General features: G+C 23.9%; 5 protein-coding genes across 5 annotated transcripts; 4 read left to right on the top strand and 1 right to left on the bottom strand.

The window, feature by feature from the left end:
* Nucleotides 1-15: 15 nt before the first annotated feature.
* On the top strand, nt 16-4,485 carry SRAE_2000403800 (Rh30-like protein; the record flags this gene model as incomplete). The annotated part of the gene is made up of 5 exons (XM_024642860.1): nt 16-163; nt 212-555; nt 617-1,492; nt 2,692-4,047; nt 4,096-4,485. The coding sequence occupies 5 exons, from the start codon at nt 16-18 to the stop codon at nt 4,483-4,485; spliced, it is 3,114 nt and encodes a 1,037-aa protein (XP_024508589.1).
* Nucleotides 4,486-6,490: 2,005 nt separating this feature from the next.
* SRAE_2000403700 (Aminotransferase, class I/classII domain and Pyridoxal phosphate-dependent transferase, major region, subdomain 1 and Pyridoxal phosphate-dependent transferase, major region, subdomain 2 and Pyridoxal phosphate-dependent transferase domain-containing protein) lies at nt 6,491-8,220 on the top strand (the record flags this gene model as incomplete). The annotated part of the gene is made up of 3 exons (XM_024642859.1): nt 6,491-6,549; nt 6,627-7,048; nt 7,094-8,220. 3 exons carry the CDS (start codon nt 6,491-6,493, stop codon nt 8,218-8,220), a joined length of 1,608 nt encoding a protein of 535 aa, XP_024508588.1.
* Nucleotides 8,221-8,768: 548 nt separating this feature from the next.
* On the top strand, nt 8,769-9,414 carry SRAE_2000403600 (Homeobox protein Nkx-3.1; the record flags this gene model as incomplete). The annotated part of the gene is made up of 3 exons (XM_024642858.1): nt 8,769-8,798; nt 8,839-9,252; nt 9,391-9,414. The coding sequence occupies 3 exons, from the start codon at nt 8,769-8,771 to the stop codon at nt 9,412-9,414; spliced, it is 468 nt and encodes a 155-aa protein (XP_024508587.1).
* Nucleotides 9,415-9,540: 126 nt separating this feature from the next.
* Nucleotides 9,541-10,130, bottom strand: SRAE_2000403500 (Hypothetical protein; the record flags this gene model as incomplete). Its single annotated transcript, XM_024642857.1, has 3 exons — nt 9,541-9,692; nt 9,731-9,913; nt 9,959-10,130. The coding sequence occupies 3 exons, from the start codon at nt 10,128-10,130 to the stop codon at nt 9,541-9,543; spliced, it is 507 nt and encodes a 168-aa protein (XP_024508586.1).
* Nucleotides 10,131-13,576: 3,446 nt separating this feature from the next.
* SRAE_2000403400 (Hypothetical protein) lies at nt 13,577-16,668 on the top strand (the record flags this gene model as incomplete). The annotated part of the gene is made up of 4 exons (XM_024642856.1): nt 13,577-14,213; nt 14,265-15,152; nt 15,195-15,368; nt 15,410-16,668. The coding sequence occupies 4 exons, from the start codon at nt 13,577-13,579 to the stop codon at nt 16,666-16,668; spliced, it is 2,958 nt and encodes a 985-aa protein (XP_024508585.1).
* Nucleotides 16,669-16,675: the final 7 nt, after the last annotated feature.

Here is a 16,675-nt window from a genome sequence, read left to right as displayed (position 1 = left end):
ATATAAAATTAAAGAATGGCACTTCAAAGGAGACAATTTTCTTTTTTGGCATGTATTTTTCAAGTTACAATATTTTTTTTATTCTCTAGATATGCTAAATATACAGAAAAAGCTATGCCAAGCTATGATCTCAAAAAAGTGTTCAATGATACAGATTATCCATGTATGTAATCAAACTAAATATTAATAAATTTGATAATTTTTTTTTTAGTATTTCAAGATATTCATGTAATGGTTTTTGTTGGATTTGGTTTTTTAATGGCATTTTTAAAAAGATATGGCTTTTCAGCTGTATCAGTAAATTTATTACTATCAGCAGTTATCATTCAATGGGCTTTATTTTTACGAGGTGTAATGTCAAAAGAGTTCAGAGAAACAGGTTATTTTTCAATTTCAGTTGCGGATCTTATGATATCTGACTTGTCATGTGTTGTTGTAATTATTTCAATGGGTGTATTATTGGGAAGGTTAACTCCTACACAATTTCTACTTCTTAGTATACTTGAATCATCTTTTTCAATATTCGTTGAATTTTATTTGTTTGAACATCTTCATGTATGTTATAATTTTTATTATATAAAAAATTTTATACAAAATAATATATATTTTTTTTTAGATTAATGATGGTGGTAGGGCACTTGTAATTCATACATTTGCTGCATATTTTGGTTTAGCTGTTTCAAAAGCTGGATACTCATCACATATTATGGATACAGGACCTGATGGATCAATTTCACATTCAGAATTATTTTCTATGATAGGTACATTATTTTTGTGGATTTTTTTTCCATCATTTAATGCTGCTGAACAAGATATACCTAATGCTAGAATGAGAGCAATTTTAAATACATATCTTTCAATGGCTTCATGTACTGTAATGACATTTTTATTATCATCATTAACAGATAAATATGGAAGATTTAATATGATACATATACAATCATCAACATTAGCTGGTGGAATTGCTGTTGGAACAGTAGCTAATGTTATTGTATATCCTAGAGATGCTATTTTAGTTGGTGTAATAGCTGGAGCATTATCAGTTGTTGGTCATGCATATATATCACCAAGAATTTTAGAAAAAAAACTTAAAATTTATGACACATGTGGTGTACATAATTTACATGGTCTTCCAGGTTTATTATCAGGAATTATGAGTGTTTTTTTTGTTTTATATTATGATCCTACAATTTATGGTAAAGATATTGAAAAAATTTACCCATATTGGAAAGGTGGTAAAAGAAATGGTGATCGTGATAAATATACACAAGCATATTATCAAACTCTTGGAATTATTATAGTAATGATTTCTTCAATAGTTCTTGGATATTTTACAGGATTTATTCTTCGGTTACCATGGGTTCATAAAGTAAATGAAAAATCATATAAAGATAATAAACATCTTCATTTTGACAATGAATTTCAATTTTTACCAAAATATTGGAATTCACTTGAATTAAGAAGATCATTAAATGTTAGACTTGAAGAACAAGTGAGTCCTATGAGAGAGGATTCTATATATTAGATAAAATGTTAATATAGTTTTAAAATTTTAATATTGGAGAAATACCATTTTGTTTGTAAACTATATAGACCAACTAAAAGTTAACTTATAAGTGCTTTAGAAAAGTAAAATAATTATTTACAAATTGGTTAAAAATTTACCAATAAATATACATAACTAATTATTCTTAATATGTTTAATTAAATATATTAAGAGTTAATTAGTAAAAAAGAAAACATGGTAACACTCAAATTGGATATTTTTTCATAAAGATTACATGCACAAAAGTCATAAATGGAAAAAAAATATTTGGCGAATAAAAATGACAATAACAAATATAATATTAAAAGAAATTGATGTTAAGTATTTTTAATTGTAATAAAATATAATATTCTATCAATCATATATATATTTTTTATGTTTATAAAATAATTTTTAAAAATTAACAATTTAGTAAGTTATCAAAAGAATAAAAACTTTAATATCTCTACCCACAGTGATGCTTGAAAACATTACTATATTTGTTTTTAGGTTACCATAATAAACTTAAACATTCATATTATTTAAACATTATGGTAAACTAGTATATCAGTTAATATATAATTATTATGATTACCAAAATAAAACAATTAAATTAGTTTTACTTTGTTATTTATGTATCATTGAAAATAAAGTTTTTGTATAACAAAAAATTTTTGAAATCAGACTTCAAAACAACAAACGCCAAAGAAATTACCAGAATACATAGTATTTTTTTTTTAAATACTTATTATATTTAACGTTGTTTTATCCAATGTGCAATTGATAAATTACTAATTTTCAATATATATTTTTTTTTTGTTATTTCAAAAAAAATATTATAAAACTGTTCTTTAGATACTACCTTTTTAAAACATTATAACTTTTTTTAACTATAGAAAAAATATTTAACGCTCCAGAAATTCTTAAAATAATATCATAATTTGTTAATATTATAACATAAAGCGCCAATTAAATAACCTGTAAAGATTATTTTGGAATGATGTAACTATAACCAATATTTGAAGATGTGATATAATATTGTTATCATCCTCCTGTTTTGTTAAGCGTTTTCATCATATGTAAGAAAGTTTTTGTGGTTTATTTTATCGATTACCTAAAGTTTTTATAATTTTGTCTTTTATTCTATTAATTTTATTTTTAGACAGAGTATGGATATAAACAGAATGGTCGATAATTTTGGTTTTCAGAATTACGAAGATATTGCAATGGATTCAACTGAACCAAATGAAGATATTCCAGATCCTGTAGTTATGGAAAACATGAGTGCTAATGGAGCAGATCATGTTCTTAATATTGATGAACAACCCAGAAATTTTGGAGATAATAATATTATAAAAGGAAATCAAGAATTTCATAAAGTAGATGATTACACAATAAATTATGATGAAATGGCTGGAACTTATGATGCTTATATTTTATCAGAACGTTTAAAACATATTGCAGAAGCTTGTCCATCTAAAAAAGAAGAGGTTTATAGATTTCTTTTACAAAAATTAATGGAAAAGACTCGAAATATTGCTGCTTGTTCTGCAATTCATCAGAAACTTATTGAAATTAATCCTGATATTCAAAAATTAGATCCTATGTGGAAAGAACGTATAACCAATGAAGTAAAAGCTTGTCAATTTCAATTAAAGAATGAACATAAGGATGCTATTGAATCTGGAAGTATAATTTTAATTAGAAATAATTTACTTGCTCAATGTGATTTAGCTATTGATACTGGTGACTTTGTAGGAGCTAATAAAATACTTGCTTCAATTTCTTCTGATTATATAACGGAAGAAATTCATCATCTATCTGTATTTATTAGGATTATTCGTGTTGCAATGTACCAAGAGTGTTACAATAGGCTTGATGCAATTCTTCAACAATTAAAACGACATATGTCTGTATATGATAGTAATCGTGGATTATCAACAGATAATAAAAGTAGGACATGCGTATCCGGTGCTTTAAAAAAAGAATTAGAAGAATATGAAATGATAAAAATACTTTGTTCATTATACTCGGGATTTCATGCATTTATTAAGGGAAATTATACTGAAGCAGCTATGAATTTTAAAAATGTGAATTTAGATCTTATCAAACCTCCTTATACTTTTTCACCAAAGGATATATCTCGATATGCTGCATTGTCGGCTCTTGCTTGTGATCTTAATTCAGTTTTTAATGATGATGATGAAACTGAAGAAATAGATAGGGAAGTTAACTTAAAAGATAAACATCCAATTGCTTCAAATCCAGCTTTTAGAAAATTAATAAATCGTGATGACAAAATTCAACATTTATTTGATAGTTTTTATAAAAATGATTTTGAACAAACTTTTACGCTTATTGAAGAGATGAAAAATGAATTCTTTTTAGATAAACACATTTCATCACAATATAATACAATTATAAATGAAATTCTCAAAAATTCTATTCTTAGATATATGAAACCACTATCTCATGGGAGAATTGATATAATGGCAAAAAAACTTCATCTTGATGTTCCAGATGTAAGTTAAGTATATTAATTATAAAATTTAAAAAAAAATTTTTTTAAGTTAGTAAAATTTGTAGAAGAGTTAGTATTTGCTGAAAAAATTGAATGTAAAATGGATATGATTAGTATGACATTCAATTGTGAGGCTAAAAATAATAGAAAAGAATTTTTTGAAAATTTAGTATTATCACAACAATTTTTGTTGTCAAAATGCCGTATATCATATATAAAAGGAATTAATTTGTTTGGAAATATAATAAATGGAGATCACATAAAAGTTGATGACCTGAATCTTAAGGATCGCAAGAATCAAGAGCGTAAATATGGTAGTGAATTTCATCAATTAATTGGAGAACAATTTCGTAGAAAACCAATAAACAAACATTTAAAAAGTAAGAAGAAATTTTCACCGTTTACAGCTGATATGGACGTTGAAGATAAAATATTGTAGAAAATATTTTGTAACTAACTTATTTTATTTTGTCAAATATTTGCATTTATTGTTATTTTTTAATAAACTAACAATAATGTAGAGTGTAATTAAATTTACTTTACCAATGTTAAGGATTATTTGCTAATGTTTTAATACATCTTCCATATCTTATCTATTGTTTAACATTTAAAATTTCCTGATATCATGTGAAATCATTTAATAATTAGTATTATCAATGATAGAAAATTTTATCGTTGCTAGCTTATTAGTTATATTTGTAATTATAGAATTTTTGACCAAATAATTTACTGTTTTTTTTTTGCTGATATCAAAAATGTACTTTGTGGAATATTCTTTTTAAATTATTTATAGATACGCTTTTATAAATTATTTGCAAAAGATTAATTAATCATTTTCTAAAATTTTTAATTTGTTCAAAATGTCGTAGATTATATTATATATATATACATATTATACGATGGATAATTATTAACTTTTATGTATATAAATATATATGTATAGTATAATATATAAAATTAAATAATATGTAGATGCTAAAATTTCTTGGCAGGTGATATATTGTAAAATATCTACATGAAATTTAAACGGTAATAGGTAATTATAATATTTAATTATGTAACATAATAATTTAGAAATTTATCTGTTTAATATCATGTATTTAAATATTATTATTTAAAACATAATAGTGACATTTATCATTAATATATTTTTATTAAAATAATAGCTCAAATGTATTAGCTTTAAAAATATTAAATATCTATTTAATATATAATATAAAAGTATTGGACAAAAAGAATAAAGGATTGTTAATTAATATATATAACATATTGATTCTAAATATATATATATATATAGTTTGACCTAATGCCAACATTTTCTTGATCTTCACTATCTTTTAAAACTGTTTTTTTTTTTCTTTAATCATAATTTATATATTATCACTTAATATTATAATAAAAAAAATATATATATATTTATTTACGATACTTTTGTTTGTAAATTAATATTTTCTTTCTTTTTGGTGGATATTATAAAAATATTTTTTTATAAATAAAAAATATTTACAGTATTATCAGGTGATTCATCTTTTTTTTTGTTTCGTTTATTGATACAATTAATAATTTCTTTTATTAAATGACGTATTAAATTTTTATCATTATAATGTCATTTTAATTTATATATATTATAAAATATTGTTTAACAAAATTTTGTTTAATTTTTATTCTTTTTTTTTATAAAAGTATTTCATGTTTATTTTATATTTATAATATATATAATTTATATATATATATTAAAATATCTAATGCCAGTTTTTTTTTTTCTTATCTTAAATATATATCCTATACAAACTTTATATGAAGAATATGACAAATAAATATTTTAGAATATCATTTATAATGTAATATTAAAGGTTTATTAAACAGTTTGATAAATCTTTTTAACTAAGCATGTAGTTATTTAATGTTTATGTTTCTTTTTACCGTCAGTAGCGTTATATACTATGATAAAATGATCATTTTTATTAATTTGATAGTTAGATACGTAATACCTTCGTTTGCAAGTAATTTTACTTTAAATGTCGTCATTTTTTTTTTATTTTTAGTATTATTAATATTTACTAAATTTACAATAACAAAAAAATTGTAATTTAATAACATTTTAAAAAGAATATATAATATTTATAAAAATAAGAAAGTTTTAGAAGAATATTTATAAACAAAATTTTAAATATTCTATATATTTTTATCATTTAAAAAATTTTTTTATTACAAAGATCATTGATTTTTATATTACATTTTTATTAATGTACTTTGTTAGCTTTTTTTTTATTTTAGTCAAATTTTTTTTTACAACTTAATTATTCGTTTTTAAAAGTTTTTTAAATTTTTTTAATAATTTATATATTTTAATAATAAAGTAATACTGATTTTCAGGTGTAATATTTCACTGAAAATTGGTCTTTCAATTATTTTATATAATTATTAGTGTTATTAAAAGTAAGATGGAGACAAGAAAATTAGACAAAATTTATGAACTAGTTTTGAGGAACAATGCTAAAAGGTAGTATTTATACTTTTGATTAATTTAATTTACTTATGTCATTCTATCTTTTAAATGTTTTAAAATTATTTTTATAGTCAAAATCAAGAAGAAACATTTCAAGAACAAGAAATTGAGGATGATCCTGATAATGAAAGTACATGTTCTGATGATTTCACTTCAGCAACATCTCCACAAAATAAAGATTTAGCTGATCTCCCTGAAGCACCATTTCTTACTAATATTATGGTTTATTTTCACTACTTTACTATGGTTTCTTTTGCCGTTTTTTCTGCATGGTTAAGATCAACAAAGATATTTAAAATTAAATATCCTCAAGAATTAGAAAGTCAAAAAGAATTTCCATCACTAGACAATAAATTTGAAACACTTTTTATTAATAGTATTTATAGAATGGCAACAGATGTTGTTAATAGACCCATTTCTTCTGTACCATCTACTAAATTAACAATAAAAGAAAGAATTACTAATGATTATGGTTGGAGTTATGAATTTACAGGTACATATAAAGAAATACTTAATTTTGGTTCATACAATTACTTAGGATTTTCTCAAAATTACGGTCCATGTGCTTCAGCTGCAATTAATAAAATAGATGAAGATGGTTTAAGTGTTTGTTCTACAAAACATGAACTAGGAAATACTATACTTCAAAGAGAGGTCGAAAAACAGGTGGCAAATTTTATTGGTGTTGAAGATGCTATCATTTTTCCAATGGGTTTTGGGACAAATTCTATGAATATCTCTGCTTTTGTAAATGATGATTGTATTGTTTTTTCTGATCAACTTAATCATAGTAGTATTGTTACTGGATGTAGAATGTCTAAAGCTACAATTAAAGTTTTTAAACATAATGATCCAATTGATTTAGAAAGAGTTATTAGAAAAACACTACCTTATGGAAATCCAAAAAAAGGTGGTTCAAAATATAAAAAGATTCTTATTATTGTTGAAGGAATATATTCTATGGAAGGTACAATTGTTGATTTACCTGCTATTGTAGCAATTAAAAAAAAATATAATGCTTATTTATTTTTGGATGAAGCACATAGTATTGGTGCTATGGGTCCAAATGGTAAAGGTGTTGTTGATTATTTTGGAATGGATCCTTCAGATGTTGATATTATGATGGGAACTTTAACCAAATCTTTTGCTGCAGCTGGTGGTTATATTGGTGGTTCAAAAAAAACAATTGATCATATAAGAGCATGTTCAATTGGAGCAATTTATGGTTCTGTTTATTCTGCTCCAATTTTAGCACAAATTCAAAGTAGTATAAGGATAATTGAAGGTAGAGATGGAACAAATACTGGTCTAAAAAAAATTAATAATTTATTAAGAAATAGTAGATATTTTAGAGACAGATTAAAACAAATGGGATTTCATGTATGTGGTAGTAGAGATTCACCAGTAATTCCTGTTATGACATATTTCATATCAAAAGTAGTAGCTTTTGGAAGAGAAGCACTGTTACGTAATTTGGGTGTTGTAAGTGTTGGATATCCAGCAACACCATTAACAGCAGCAAGAATTAGATTTTGTATGTGTGCAGATCATACAAAAGAGCAATTGGACTTAGCATTAGAAATTATAGATGAAGTAGGAACAATGCTTGGAATTAAATATGCTACAGTAACTGAAGAAATGAGGAATAAAAAGATAGTTTACTAGAAATATTATTGTTATTTCTGTATATCTGTCAACATGAATAAGCATATATTGTATTATAATTAATTTTTTTTTTCAAACAATTTTTTTTCAATCAACCACTACTTTTTAGTGTGATTACAAAAATATCAACTATCTTTTTAAAAAATTCATAATTAATTATTAATATGAATTGTAACATCTTATCTATTTTAATAAATTTTACATAGTTTATTTTTAACAACTTTCTTTAATAATTAAGTATAAAGTGTAACTTTTTTTTTTCAAATTACAATAAGATATAATAAAGTAAATGCTAACAAAGAAACCATATGTGAAAAGTTCTTCACAAAATAAGATGCCGTTAAAAAGTAAATATTATATGGTTAACAAATAGAAGCTATAAATGTTAACACATAATAGTTAAAATGAAAGGATTGTTAACAAGTTATTTTTAATAGAAACATATGCTTTAGTTAATTAATTGACATATAAAATCATATTATGATGGTAAAGTGTCAAAATAATAGATAAAATTATTTTATTTACAAATTATTTAGTTTAGACTTGTGATGGAAGAAAGGAATTTTAACAATATAAAAGTAAGTACCATATTTATATTTCTAAACTTTTACTTTTTAGATTCATAATCAAAAAAAGGATTATTTTAATCATCCATTTTCTATTGATAATTTACTACAAATATGCAATCCTATTAAATCTCTTGAAATATTTTCAAGTGGAAATTCATCTAATCAAAATAATTTTTCAAATGAACATAAAGAACATACAATTTCAGGAGAAAAAAAGAAAAGGCACAGATCAACTTTTACAGCAACACAAATTAGAATTCTTGAATATGAATTTATGAAATCACGTTATATATCTACAGAACACCGATCCAGACTAGCAAATTTTTTAGGAATAAGTGAACAGCAAATAAAAATATGGTTTCAAAACAGAAGATACAAAACTAGACTGCTGTTTTTAAATAAAAACGAAAATAATTCAAATTGTATGGCAAGCTTAAATATGCAAAATCAAAACTATTTTACAGTAAGCAACATACTGGCAAACAACTTTTTAGTTAAAAAAAACAAAAATTCTAATTTAAATGTACAATCTTTATTCCATTACAACACATGTACTAATTTTAAAAACAGTATACTACAAAGATCTGAAACATAAAATTAGGCTCAAAATCATGCAGCCAATTAAAAAATGTACAGTATGTAGGAATACAAAAAAAAAATAATAAAATTTCTTGTAATATAAACAAATATACTTAAAATATAATTTGACACACATTTACAAACTTCACCTTACAAGTCAAAATACACCCCCTTAATTTCTTTTTATAGCATTACTATCAATACTATAATCAGTACCTCCATTTCTTCTTTCTCCAGCTCGACTTGGGGGAGTACAATTTTTTCTGAATGATATACATCCTTCATTGACATCTTTTGTTGTAAGGTCTTCCATGTAATTTAATACTAGAAAAATGATAAAATAAAAATAAAAACTAACTTACAATTATTTAATTGATCAATATTTTCCCTTTCAGGAAATTTTCCATAGGTTGGTTCATCCAGAAATGTTTCCAGACATCTCAAATCAATGAAGTCATTGTCTTCTTTCTTGCTACACGAAGTTGTCTTGTTTCGATTATCAGCAATAACATTACAGTGATCGAGTACCTGGTTTACTACCATATCTGAATTATTTTTTTTAAATAAAACAGTTCGAGTAGCTGGTTTACCATCAAAAAGTTTTCGAGGAGTTATTAAGTTTTTACGAAGGCGAGATCTAGTGTTTGATTTAGCAACTTTTCCATCCAAAGCTCTGTGTGCAGACTTTGGAGTTGTTAAATGAACATCCTCTATAGAAGAATACTTAAAATATTTCATTTCTGGAGTTTTACTATTTTCCATCTACGGTGATTTAATCACAATATCTAAAGAAAAAAAAATTTAATATATTAGCTTAAACTAAAATAATGAATAAAATAAAAATCTTAACAAAAAAAGTTAAAATGACAGTAAATTTTGTAATTATTACATTAAACTGGACGAAAAAAGTACTTTATCCTGTCGTTCTAAGAGTAGGCTAAATTTTGGTGAACGGACATCTTCAAGCGCGAAAATCATTTTCTACCTTTAAATGAAAAAGACATCTACCATTGTCTAACACAATAGACTTACTACTTTATTGTAATAAAATCTAAGAGATAATGACAAATTGTAATTTACTATGTGTGCTATTAAAGCATGAAAAAAAATTATTTTGTTTACAGCAATCAAAATAATGTAATACTATTTTAATATGTACCAAAGAACAATTTGGAAACTGATTGTTTGACAGTAGTTAGTTAAAAGTACTTTTAGCATGGTATTGTAAAAAGAAAAATCCATATAACTTTATAAATTTTTGATCTTTGATAAAGTAACAAAATTATGTTTGATTGTATTTTTTTTTATTTCGAAATAAAAAAATACGTTTTCCTAGTGAAAAATTATTTCATTTTAAAGGTTGGATTTTTTTTCCAAAGTAATTTCATCTTCATACGGGACTGTTTCTAAAAGGGTAAAAATCATTGTTTTAAAAGAAAAAAAAAAGGGGAAAAATTAGTTTCATTTTTTAAAAATGGACAAGACTTACTTTCAAACTTAAAAAATCATTCTTCTCAGTTTTATACTAACATTAAAAGGTTGAACAAATAAAACACATTTTAAAATAAATTCAATAACGATTTTCAAAATAAAAGTAGTAGAAATCAAATGCGACAGAAATCTAGAACAGACTTTCAACAATGTCATATTAAAATTTCACAAAGTAATTATATTTATGAAAGCTATTATGATAATAATGAAGACAGATAAAAATTTTGATTCTGAAATAAATAAAAAAGATTAAAAAAAGACTTTGACAAATTGATAAGTATAATCAATAAAAAGTATTTTATGTAGAAGAATCTAATTAAGACGTTGAAAAAAATGACAATTAATAAATAGAATTTCAAAAATTACTATTGAGAAAATTTCAAAAACAGAATTTAAGAAATTTATGAGAAAGAAAATCATATAAATCTTAATTTAATGTGATTTTTATGCATAAAGTATTATGGAAATTATTTAAAAAAAGACATTTTTTAAAATTTTATACTTTCCAAAAATTGAAATTGCATATTACTTTTCAAAACGGATAAAAACTTTCTCTGCAATTAAACTATTAATAAAAATAAAACATATTGATTAATTTTTTAAACTATTTAAGAATTTGTATTTTAAAAGTTTAAAAAAAATTTTTTTTAGATTATTATAATATTGATAATTTGAAAATCTTTGTCAAATTATACTAACCATTATTTCAATTACCTTTATTTTAAAAAAAAAACATTAATAACTTTTGGTCACTTTTATTTTATGAATATTTTTTTAACAAATTTTTTTCTATTATTTTTATTCTGTTCCTTTATTGAAATTTTTTATATTCTTATTTTTAATAAATCTTTGAAACACCTAGTTTTATTTTACTTATATATTTTACATTTTTCAATATTAATATTCATATTTTATCATTTGACAATTTTATAATTTGATACATTATTTCTCAATTTTGTATGTAAATATGTTAATATCACAATGTTACTCATAACTTTAGCTTCAAATTAATATTAAAGTTTCCAGTTATTTTTATTGGAATTTAATATTCGACTATTTTTTTTAGGAATTTAAAGTTTATAATTTACATAAAAGTTTATTTATTAATGTTTTAAAGAATTCTTAAAACTTTTGTTTAGAAATTTAAGATTTTAAGAAATTAATATTTATAAGTTAGTTATAGAAAAATATTAGAAATTTTATTCAAAGTGATAAAAATTTAAAATTTTCAATATTTATTTTGAAGTTAAAATGTTATGTAGCATTACGGTATAGAACATATTTACATACAAAATTGTTAAAAAAATTGTTAAACTTTAAAATATTTTAATGACAAAATATGAATATTATTGTTAAAGAAAATATAAAAATAAAACATGGTGCTTAAAACATTTATTGAAAATAAAATCTTTAAAATTTAAAAACAATAAGTAAATAAAAATTTTATATAAAATAATAGATTTTAAATAATAAGAAAAAAAAATTTCTTTAAATTGATTCATTTTTAATTTTTAAAATCATTAGAAAAGTATTTAAAGATATTAGTAGTTAAAAGTTAAATTACATTCTTAAAATTAAGTCAAATGTTAAGAAATTTGAATCACTTTAGAAAAAAAATATAAAAAAGCATCGCCAGATAGGTATAAGCCTTGAAAAAAAATCTAGATAAAGTATGAAAGTTGTTGTTTAGAAAATATTTAGACATAAAATATACACCTGTGTTATTTTTTTTTTCTTTGACAATATTTTGAAATGTTCTCTTTAAATAATATTATTTTTAAGGATATTTTTGATATACTACTAATTAAAATTAGCTAATATTTTTAAAATTTTTCTTTATAATTGAATTATTTAATGAAAGGCATGCCATATGGTTTAAAAATCACTGAAATAAGTTAACTTTGATTAAGTTATTAATTATACAATGTTTTTCTTAATGTAAAAAAACTTTATTTGGTTGATCTGATTTATATAATATTATAATATAGTTAGTTTTTTCATTTGATTTATATATTAAAAAAAAGGAATTAATTTTGTAATATAATTTGAAGAAAGTATAAATTACAATATTCTAATTGTTAATATTGATCGTAAAAGAACTAATTTAAAAGAATTAACAAGTTGTAATATATTGGCATGAGGTTTATTTGTTATCAGAAGACTAGTAAATACTACACATCTCTAACATACAAAAAAAAACCTTTTAGTAGTGAAATATAGGAAGTACAATTTACTTTTTGTCCTTCCTATAAAAACATACATATTATTCCAATTCGTACAATTTTTAGTTGATACTAAAACACATTATCTATGTACATTTAATTGATAAGCTTGAAACTAAAGAACAAGTTTGCATTTAACTTTTCTCTTAATTATAATTTATTAGTATCTATTTTGTACCTACATTTTCTTTCAATTTCACTTAAAAATGATAAATAAGAATAGAATATTTAAAAATATATGATCATTGGAAAATATCTTATTCCAAAACCATTTATAATCCATCACTGTTTAAATTTTCAATTTGAATACGTGTCGCTTAATAGAATATCTAAAAAATTTCTATGATCATTGAATATTCATGTGACATTTTTTTATTTCTAAATTTTCTTTATTTATGTGTTCCTAATATTTTAATTTTCAGCACAACTTTGTTCAGTCGAATTATTTCCGATCATCTTTTTTTTTAAAAATCACCAATTTTTATTACTTCTACAATGTCAATTTCAAAAGACGCTATTGAAAGCTACATCAACACCATGAATGATCCTAATCCTAAGGAATTAGAAGGTAACTGTTTCTTTTCAAATGAAAAACGTTACTTTAAGTCAATGGCAAGTACTGAAAGTAAAGAACCTTCAAAAAAGGTACAACAAATTAAAAATTCAAAAAATAATGATGGAGAATGGGAAAAAGTTTCTCAAAAGTTTAGAAAAAGTGTCACACTTACTCCATTAAAAAATAATACTTCTCTTAGTAGTGCTATGGAACAAAATTGGAGAGATGGAATTAAAACAGTTACTTCGTCAGATGGAACTAGAAAAAGTTTTAGTTCTTCAGATAAATATAAAATTGGCAAAAATTATCCCATGAAAAGTGAGTTGGATGACAATTGGAGGTGTAAAACTACTGGCGATGATATGAATACATCTATAAAAAATACATTACCACAAAAGAAAGAAAATAAATATTCTTCAGTAAGAGAAACAATTAGAAGAGAACAACTTAATCTACCTCAAGGAATTACAGAAAATATTTTGACTGAGGATGTGGGAAAAGATAATCACTATGAACTGGATGTTGATAATGATTTAGGAATAAAGTTTGATGCTGATCGATTGGAAACATACACTAGTAATTTTAACGATTTTCCTAATTCTCCTTCTAATCAATGGAATCATTTAGCAGATCAAGGACTTAATACTAATTTTAGTAATAGTATGAATTCTTATGGTATTGATATAAATGGTTTGCCAAATGGAAGAATGTCGTTTTTACCAAATTCATTAAATTTCTCACTCGATTCATTTCAAAACAATATTGGATCATTAGATTCTAATGGTATACCTAAACATTTAAATATGTTTAACATGCCATTAGAAACAAGCGGTCTTTCGTTACCGACATTTCCTTCATTCGTACCTTATAAAAGTGGATTTGTAAACAATACAACAATGGATCCTTTTTCAAGACTAATGACACAACAACGATTATCTCTCGATCAAGATATACATAGTTATCCTAATTATAATCCTCTTCAAATGATGTCAAATTCAACACTTCCTTTATTTGCCATGAATAACATTAATCATTTCAATCCTGATGAACCTTTTACAATGAATAATATTTATAATACTTTACCTGAGAATGAAATGATTTCTAGATCTGATAATCATAATGATATATTAAAAGGTGATGCTATAGTAATGGTTGAAATTTTACCATTTCCTAAATGGCATCATAATCGTGAAGAATTACAATGGGCTGTGTTATCTGTGGAAGGAAATCAGAGTGGACCTTATGATGCTTCTGATTTGTCAATACGTTTTATTTCAGGAGATTTGAGTCCCTATTTTAGATTTATAATATATGGTGGTCCATGTAAAAAGTGGGCTAGGTTAATTGATCTTATGAAAACAGCAAATGAAAGAAATCCATTTGTTTCAGCACAGTCTCCCAGATTACATGAGGAATTTATAATGGTTGATTTCTATTATAAAGAAGCCGGTCAACAAATGAATTTCGAGCATTGGAGAGATTTTATTAGCAGCCAATTAGAAAAAGAGAGACTAGGTATTTTGGAAAAATCTTCAGAAGGTCGTATTAGTAATTTAGGTATGCAAAGATTAGATGAAGAAGATCATTCCAATAATATAAATAGTAATATAGAATCTGAATTTTCTAATGAGGCAGTTGATAGTTCGATTGATGAAGAGCAGCTGACTGAGGGATCATTATATCAAGATAAATTTCAGAATACTGATAATGGTTCTAGTAATAAATATAGTGGTATGTTTATTTATTTAGAATTATTTGTGATATTTTTACAGTTACATCAAATGAGGAAACAACTAATTGGATATCAACTAATCAAAAAACAAAGAAGAACAGGAAAAATGAACCAGTCGTTAAAAATTCTATCCAATCTTCTTCAAATAACAGGAGTATTTTAAATTATTTGGAAACAGCACCAAAAACACAGATTCAAAAGCCACCTATTTTGTCAACACAAAAAGTTTGGGAAACTCCAAATATAGTACCTGATGAACCATCTACAAATGAAAAAAATAAATTGAGCTTTAATTTGGGAGATGTGATATCTGCTAATACATCTAAAGAATCTAGTAAATCTGCATGGAACACAAATGATGTAAAAAGTGTTTCTCCAATTAATTTTGCTGAAACAGTTCAAAAGAAGACACCGCCTTCAAATACTTCAAATAATGTCGTTAAAGATGTTTCTCCAAAAACAAATTATACCAATTGGAGTAATGAAAGTAATAGTAAGTTAAAAGAAGAATCAAAAGAAGTTCCACCAAGTCCAACTGAAGAGAAAGATGTTAGGTCAAGAAAAGAATTAGAAGTTTGGTTACGTGAAAAATTAAAAACAATGAAAAAAAATGTTGATTATGAGGTATTCTGTAGTTTTATTATTGATGTAGAACACCCATCAGAAGTGGAAGATTATTTCCATACATATTTTGGTGATTCAGCAGCTGTTAAAAAGTTTATTAAACAATTTCTTGAAAAAAGATCTGAAATTAGATCACGTGTTTTAAAAGCAAAACTTGCAAAAGATGATCTTTCTGCTCCAGCACAAGCTGTTGGTTTTACTATTCAGACATCTAAAAAGAATAAAAAACAAAAAGCTAGTGGATCAACAACAACGACAACAACATCAACGCCTAATACAACAACTACACCTTCAATAGTTTCTGGACCAGCACCTGTTGTTGGTAATAACAACAGTCATTCTTTTTCATCAATTTCTTCTAATCTTCATATTCCATCTAAAAGTGCTCCCTTAAAACCATCATTATTGTCATCTTCTAAAAATTGGGAGTCACCAAATATTGTTCCAGATGATCCAGAAACACATGAAAAAGCACCATTAAAGTTTAATCTTGGCGATTTACTAGGAGTGAATAAACAAACTAACAACTCAGCTACTACATCTTCATCTGCTTGGAATAGTGAAAAAACTTCTAAGATTATTACATCTACCCCAACCATTATAAGTACACCTAACAAATCAAAGAAAGTCTCTGAATGTCCGTGGAAAACAATTGGTAAAAATGTAAAGAAATAACTTTTCA

The sequence above is a fragment of the Strongyloides ratti genome (assembly GCF_001040885.1).
Source record: "Strongyloides ratti genome assembly S_ratti_ED321, chromosome : 2".
NCBI lineage: Eukaryota > Metazoa > Nematoda > Chromadorea > Rhabditida > Strongyloididae > Strongyloides > Strongyloides ratti.
The sequence above is the reverse complement of the archived record's forward strand: the minus strand, read 5'-3'. Positions and strand labels throughout refer to the sequence as shown.